The sequence below is a fragment of the Mustela erminea genome, chromosome 20 (assembly GCF_009829155.1).
Source record: "Mustela erminea isolate mMusErm1 chromosome 20, mMusErm1.Pri, whole genome shotgun sequence".
Classification (NCBI taxonomy): Eukaryota; Metazoa; Chordata; class Mammalia; order Carnivora; family Mustelidae; genus Mustela; species Mustela erminea.
Genome location: NC_045633.1, coordinates 21,899,419 through 21,906,707, shown reverse-complemented (window position 1 = coordinate 21,906,707; position 7,289 = coordinate 21,899,419). Strand labels below are relative to the sequence as shown.

The window sequence follows — 7,289 nt, the reverse complement described above, 5'->3', positions numbered from 1 at the left end:
CCCACTCAGGGTGACTCCCAGTAGGTATCTTGAGCTGTGACACCGGCCGGGACAAACCTAATAAAGCAGGTGTCTAGGTGGCAAGAGTGCACACGTTAGGGACAACGGGCCAGGGTGCAGCTGGGACAGAACATGGTGGGTGGAGAGGAGGCCCCTCCTTTCCCCACACCTCTGGGCTTCCATCTTTCCCTGTCTCATTCCGGGACATTGGCTGGATGCCACTGAGAACCTTCTTGGCCCCCATGGTCCCCACAGTCCCCACGCCTCCCCTGCCGCATGCTCTCCTTCCTCAGCAGTACAGGATTTAACGCCCCCAAATCTCTATACACAAAGAGGCTGAGATTAAGATGGAAATCTTTGGCCTGAGCCAAGGACAGGCCACAGCCTCCTCAGATCACCAGCGGGGCGGGGGAGTTAGCAGGGAGCCACGGCCACTGGATCAGGGAGGGAAGAGTCACAGGAGGGGAAAGGACTTCAGGAGGCTCTGGAGAAGGCAGAGGCTAGAAGTCAAAAATAATAATTTTGGTAATAGTTTTAGAAACACCTACTGAGGACCAATTCTTTAAAAAGATTTTAGTAGAGAATATGAGCAGGCGGGAGGGGCAGAAGAAGCAGACTGCCCGCTGAGCAGAGAGCCCAATGAGCAGGGAGCCTAATGTGGGGCTTGATCCCAGGACCCGGGGGATCACCACCCCAGCCAAAGGCAGACACTCAACCGAGAACCCCAGGTACTGGGGTTCTTAGCGAAAATCCATGAACTTTATAAACAGCTGTTCTCTCCTCTTAAAGACGAGGAAACTGGGCTTTCATGACCTTAACTGCCCAAAGCGGCATAGGCTGCACCGGGACGGAGGATTGGAATGAATCCCCCGGTGGTCTGAACACCAAGCCCAGCCTGGGGAAAATTAGTCAAAGGAAACCTAGTTTAGAACGCAGCCGGGAGGCCAGCAGGGGGCGCTGTCAGCTTTCTCGCTCATCAACCGCGGCCCCCACGGGGAGAGTCGCACCCCCGGGCAGGTGCACGCTACCTGACCACCCCAGCTGGAGGAAGGCAACAGCCCAGCCAATGAGAAGCCACTACTAGAACTCACTTTATTCCAGTTCACTTTTTCGTTTGCAACAGCCCTCCCGATTTCGCCTTTCCTCTGTTACCAGAGTTTCTCTCCCTCGTTCTGCTGACTTGCCTACGGTTTTGCGGCAGCTTGCTCGTCCCGGCTTGTAATTCTCCGCTTTCCCCAGGTAAGCCCAGTTTCGCTGGTAAAATAACCCGCAGCTTTATTTTTTTAAGGGTAATAGTTGTTAGTCACCAGCTTGATTCACGGCCAAGGCAGCAGCAGGTTCAGCTTCTAACCACTCTCAAGAGACGTCATTCACATCGCAGCCCCCAAAATCGGCAGCGCTGTTTGGCATGCAGGGCCACCCACCGGCTCCCTGGGTGCCCCGGCATGGGGGACACGAGCCGTGAGCGACCCAGCCGAGGCGCTGTCCCTCCCAGTACTGGCTACGGGAGAGACAACACGTCTTGCCCTTGCTCTAGTGTAAGTGCTACCTGGGGCAAGGCAGGACAGTGACTGAAGGACAAGGCCTGCTCTGTTGATAGGGAAGCCCCCTGCAAGGACAGCCAGCCCGGGAAACCAAGTCTAGGGGTCCTTCCAGAACCCCAGTGCACGGAGCCAGCCAAGGCCCCTGGGCTGGGGGGCTCCTCCTCCCTCCTCCCCTGGGCAGCGAGCACCAACTTTGGCAAAGGCTTAGGGCATTTTTAAAAAGGATTTTATTTGTCAAAGAGCGAGCGAGCATGCGAGAGAGCACAAGCAGGGGGAGACTGCGGAGGCAGCAGACTCCCCGCTGAGCAAAGAGCCCAGTGGGGGGTCTGGATCCTAGGACCCTGGGATCATGACCCGAGCAGAAGACAGACCTAAACCTACTGAGCCACACAGTCCCCTGGAGCCTTAGGACATTTTCCCTGGGAGTTCCCCCAGCCCACCTCCTCCCCCAACACCCACGGACAGCTTCCTAGGGTCCTTCCCGGCCACAAAGCCCAGGCAAGGCTGGCCGTGGGGGCAGCCGGAAGAGCCAGAATTATCACCCCCCCCAAAATGGCGGCCAGGGAGCCCCTCAATTATGAGACCTCCCTCCCCACACACACCAGCACAGGTGGTTTCGTTGAGACGCGAAAGTCCTGCGCCCCGATGACCAAGATACACAACATTCACTGGCCCTCCCTGGGATGTGGGGCTACTATACACTCGCCACGTCAGTCCCCAACGTTCCCCACCATCGGGTCGATGCTGCGTCCAGACCACCCCCTCAATGCTACCGGAGGGGTGGGGGTGGGGCTCAGCTTTGCCACTCCCAAGATGGCGCCGCCATCTGCCGCGCGGGGCCCCGGCCGCACGCCCACCAGGCCACGGCGCCGAGACGGCAGCCAGACATACAGTCGGATCGAGCGGCAGGCTCGCATCACTTAAAATATCGGCGGCGATGGCGCCGCCGCCGCCGGGCGCAAGGCACGCTGGGGCGGGGCGCGAGGCACGCTGGGGCGAGCCGCGCGGGCTGCCGGGAACGGGGCGGAGCGTGGCCGCGCCGGCGCGTCGAGGGGATACAGGCAGCAGCCGCGATGGTGAGCGGGTGCGGGGGGAGGGGCGGCGGGCCGGGCCGGCGGGGGTCGACGGGGGGCGGCGGGCCGCGCGGGGTTGGGGTGGGGGTGGGGACGGCCAGCGGCGGGGGAGCGGGGGGGCCGGGCTCGGCGCTCACGCCGGCCCGCCGCCCCCAGGACGTGTTCCTCATGATCCGGCGCCACAAGACCACCATCTTCACGGACGCCAAGGAGTCGAGTACCGTGTTCGAGCTGAAGCGCATCGTCGAGGGCATCCTCAAGCGGCCACCCGACGAGCAGCGGCTGTACAAGGTGCGGCCCCGGGCGGGCGGGGACGGGCGCTGCGCGGCGGCCGCGTCGTTGGTGTAAACAGTGGCCGGAACTCCCCCGCGTGGAGGCGAGGCGGTGCCGGCGCTCCGTGGAGGGGCGGCCCCGGGGATCGCGCGGGGGCTCGGCAGCGCGTCTCATCCCCGCGGCGGAGGGCTGGGGAAACTGAGGCTGGGCGAGGCGGCCGCTCAGCACAAGGTCAGCGGCAGAGCCGGGGTTTGAACCCCGTTTCCTTTAGGGCCCCATGGGCCCGTCGGAAGCGCACCCCTTCAGTCCCACTCCTTACTGTCGGCAAGCCAAGGGGGTCGGAGTGAGTAGAGGCCCAGCAGGCCTCCGCCAACGAGCGCATTGTCCCCATGCTCCTGCCGGTGCTCTGAAAGCCCGTCCTTTCCCCCTCAAACCCACTGCAGTTAAGTAGCGAAGATGGCTTGGGGCTTCGGGTTTCCATGGGGCCCGATTCCGTCTTGGCCCGATTCGGGCGTCCAGCAGCATGGCGCCCCTCACCTGGCGGTCCTGGTCTGACTCTCGCTGGAGAGTGGGAAGTGGGAAACTGGCCTTTGATTCCAGACCGAGGCTGGGTTCGTCTCTGAAAGCCCCTCCTGCCGGGCGTCCAGGGACGCTTCCCTGCCGCCTGTGCTCCTTCCACGTACTGCCTTTCGTGTTTTCTGGGGGTGCCTCACTCGCTGGAACCTCGGGGATGCCCGACAAGTTGGGAATTCCGAGAATTGCCAGCTTACCAATAAACTGCACATCAAAAAGCTCGACCGCTTTGTCCAAGGTCGCAGAGCTGGGATTCAAATGAGGTCTGCCCATGGATCACGGACTCTTGAAATTAGGATCACCTGGAGACTTGGAAGGGAAAAAGATTCCCCAGTGGTAGCCTGGAAGGTTCTGATTGGAAAGTGTTGTGTGTGGCCCTGTGAATTGTGTTTGCTATGTTCTGGGGGTGCTTCTGGGCCCCACTTGGGGCCATCTATCTTCCCTCTTCTAACTTTCAGGGTATTTGCTGACCAGGGAAGTCTTTGGGACCCACCCCTCCTGGGGCCTTTCCCAACACCCTGCCTCTCTCCTCAGGATGACCAGCTTCTGGATGACGGCAAGACACTGGGAGAGTGCGGCTTCACCAGTCAGACGGCCCGGCCGCAGGCCCCAGCCACTGTAGGGCTGGCCTTCCGAGCGGGTGAGTGGGGCTGCCAGACCAAGTGAAGACAGCCAAAGGAAGGGGTCACCGGGGAGCCCGCTGGTGCTCCTCTCAGCGTCAAGGGCAGTGTCTTCCTAGGCCACAAAGCGCAGTCAGACCATGTATTTGTTTCTCGGCAAGATTATTTAAAAAAAAAAAAAGCAGCAGAGGAGATGTTTGTAGAAATTGAAGCTTATTTCATGAAGGATTCAAACAGTCCAAGTCACGCTACCAGCTTGTGTGTGCAGAGGTCTTAGCGAGTACTGGGTCCTGTAATCTGCGTTGTTCCCATTTTTCCATTTAATACTCAGTCTCCACTTTGGAGACTGGAAACAGGCAGTCCCCTGGGGAGCTGCAGTCCAAATGCAGACTGCGGGGACCTGCCCTGAGCTGAGCACCGTGCCATGCAGTGTTTGCAGCCATCACAGCCCTCCAGCATCTCCACACGCACGCTTGTGTTGTGCCCATTTTAAGGATGAGTAACTGAGCCTGAGGAGGTGGGGTCACTGCTGCCAGATCTGGAATCCAGGTCTCTGCCTGCCCCAGGAACTGTGCTCTCATGAACCACATGCCCCCTGCCTAGTGTTTAGAAACACAAGGGTGGAGGTGGCTCACTGCCCTCCAGTACACCCTCTTCCCCCAAGAAAAAGAGGTTTGAATTTTATTGTCTCTAGAAACTTGAACAGGGGTTCACAGCCGTGGACTCAGCCTTGTGTGGATGGCTGTATAGACTCAGGTGGTAAGTTTTTCTGGCTTCTTAGGAGAAAACTATAGTGAGGCCTGAGGAAGGCGCGTACCACCTTAGCCACTGTCAGATTTCATGAGGGTCACTGTGCCAGGCTTCAGCAGCTCTGGCTTTGGGCGCCTACTTCATGCCTCCCGTCCTCCTGGCTGGAGTTCCGACTCCATAGCGGCATGTGGCACTCAGGCCAGGCCAGCCTCACGGGTGGTTCAAGCCCCCACACACCCCGGGCCTCGGCCTGAGGGTGCTTGGCAGATGCGTATCTAAGGGGCCTCTCCTGCGGGTCCCCTCTGACCCTCTGTGACGTGAAGGCAGGCGCACAGCTGGTGCAGACTTTGTACAGAGGTGCGCTTGGGAGGGGGTTACGTGAGGGGACGGCGCATCTCCCATTCTGCTTCCTAAGCCCGGGCTCGGCTGCATTCCCCCTGTGGTTCCCGGCCTCTCAAGGGCAGGTGTCTCCTGCAGGCTTGTGGGGACTCTTGAGGAGGATGTCGTGGGCCTGTTTTGTTCTCCAAGAGCTCAGAACAGAGGGAGGGCATTTGTTTTTCCCATGACCCCAGTTAGGGCATTGAATATGGGGGTGACTAACCCCTAGGCGGTGTCACCACTGGGACAGGTGATTGTTGTCTTTATAGAGGACACAGTGTGGACCAGACTAGATGTTCTTTGTTCCTCCTTTGGGCTACTTTTGTTGCAAAAATGCCCTTTGCGTGGGTAACTGTTTTCCTTAAGAGTTTTTGGAAGGGCAAGACAGAACTTTCCAGCGCAGACTGGCTGCTCAAATCAAGTGTTAAAGGGCGGTTTCCAAATTTAGCTAATCAAAAATGGAATTGTGAACGAAGGCAAGAATGGTCACTGCATATGTGTGGCTTGGAAGATGAACTAGTTAAGCTGAGCCAGGGTCCAGTTTGGCACTGCTGACCTCTGGGGGTCAGGCCATTGGGTGTCCACGGCAGGGTGGTTAAGCATCTCTGGCCACTAGGAGAGATGGCCTTCTGCCCACTCGGCCAAGTTGTCACAAACAGAACTGCCAGACGTGGGCAGCTGTCCTCGGTGGTCTAACTGCTTGAGAACCTTGAGCCAGGGAGAGAGATGTCTCCCTGTTGGAACAAAGTGCGAGAAGGGTTGCAAGTGGGGCTTACCTGCTCTGCTAAGGCAACAGAAACCAGAGGGGGCTTTCTGGAGCTACTGTGCCAGTGGGGGAAGCAGTTTGGTTGGTCAAGGCCATTTTGGCAAAGCGGTAGGTAAGTGCTCCTGAAGTGACACACAGTTGGGATGCAGTGACGATCTATGTAGAGAGGCTGGGGAGGGCTTCTCTGACGAGTGACGTTTGGGTTGTCCCCTTGATTTCCCCCAACCAGCCAGAGTGACAGGCTTGGGCCCAGCAAATACAAAGTCCCCGAGGCAGGAGAGAGCTTGATGTGGGAACACAGGAGACAGGTGGACAGAGGGCAATGGACTTGAGATATTTTATTCAGAGCGTCATGGGAAGCCACTGCAAGGCTTTACACAAGGAAGAACAGTCTGGTTTGAATCTAAAAATCTGTACTTGGTAGAGAGGTGTGAAAGGGACAAGGAGATGGTGGAGCTTCGGGGGGGGGGGGGGACCAGATGGGCAGGGGTCCCCACAGCGTCCCTAGTGGGTATAAAGGGTGAGGCAGAGGACTCTAGCATGGGGAAGGCGGGTGGGCAGTCCGGCTGGGCATGTAGGGGGGACGCAATTCTAGTAGGGTCATGGAGAAGACTCACTCTGAAGAGATGGGGATGTCAGAGGACCCCGGAAGCTGGCGCTAACCGTTCCCTCCAGCTCTCTCAACCTCCCTGTCCACCAGATGAAGCTTTTGAGGCTCTGCGCATCGAGCCCTTCTCCAGCCCACCTGAGCTGCCCGATGTGATGAAGCCACAGGACTCAGGAAGCAGCGCCAATGAACAAGCGGTGCAGTGAGAGGGCCCTGGGCCCACCCCAGTGCCCACCCCCCTCAATAAAAGAGATTTGGGTGTCTGCCTGGTTGCTGCCTTTTTCTGCGCACCTTCTCCCGCTGCAGACCTCGCCCTCCCTGGGATGGCTCTGCACCCCTGCGAGACCCAACCTCAGCCCCTTGCTGCTAAGGCCACCTTCAGAGACCTCAAGCTCTGTGGTCCCAGCCATCTGCCCCCACCCCAACCTGCCCCTCTGAGGCCACCACAGGGGCCTGGGAGGAACCCAGAGCCCGCAGGCCAGCCTTCTGCTCAGCCTGGAAACCCAAGCTTTGAGGCTTTGTTCCTTTCATGAGTTCCCACCAGTAGGCAGGCTCACGGCAGCTTCTGAGAGGTAAGGACAAGCCAGGAGCAAAAGGAAGCTGGAGCCAGTGCCCTGGCTTTAGACTCGGCTCCACAAAGGACCCGAAGCCTAGAGCTGCCCAACACAGGTCCTCGGAGGCCATAAGAATGCACGGGGGTGGGGG

At 59.0% G+C, this 7,289-nt stretch overlaps 1 protein-coding gene across 2 annotated transcripts; it reads left to right on the top strand.

Moving 5' to 3' along the window:
• The first annotated feature begins 999 nt into the window (after positions 1–999).
• Positions 1,000–6,851, top strand: ELOB (elongin B). Of its 2 annotated transcripts, none has more exons than XM_032328285.1 (4): positions 1,000–1,239; positions 2,774–2,908; positions 3,998–4,103; positions 6,678–6,851. In XM_032328285.1, exons 2-4 carry the CDS (start codon positions 2,786–2,788, stop codon positions 6,788–6,790), a joined length of 342 nt encoding a protein of 113 aa, XP_032184176.1. In that variant the 5' UTR covers positions 1,000–1,239; positions 2,774–2,785; the 3' UTR covers positions 6,791–6,851. The 2 variants fall into 2 exon arrangements, with proteins under 2 accessions (XP_032184176.1, XP_032184175.1); XM_032328284.1 differs by lacking the exon at positions 1,000–1,239 and adding an exon at positions 2,508–2,620.
• The last annotated feature ends 438 nt before the right edge of the window (positions 6,852–7,289 follow it).

Bases quoted from the DNA above. Each gene is read 5' to 3' on its own strand.
- ELOB (XM_032328284.1), top strand. The intron at 2,909-3,997 runs GTGCGGCCCCGG...CTCTCTCCTCAG, and splicing joins ACGAGCAGCGGCTGTACAAG to GATGACCAGCTTCTGGATGA. The intron at 4,104-6,677 runs GTGAGTGGGGCT...CCTGTCCACCAG, and splicing joins AGGGCTGGCCTTCCGAGCGG to ATGAAGCTTTTGAGGCTCTG.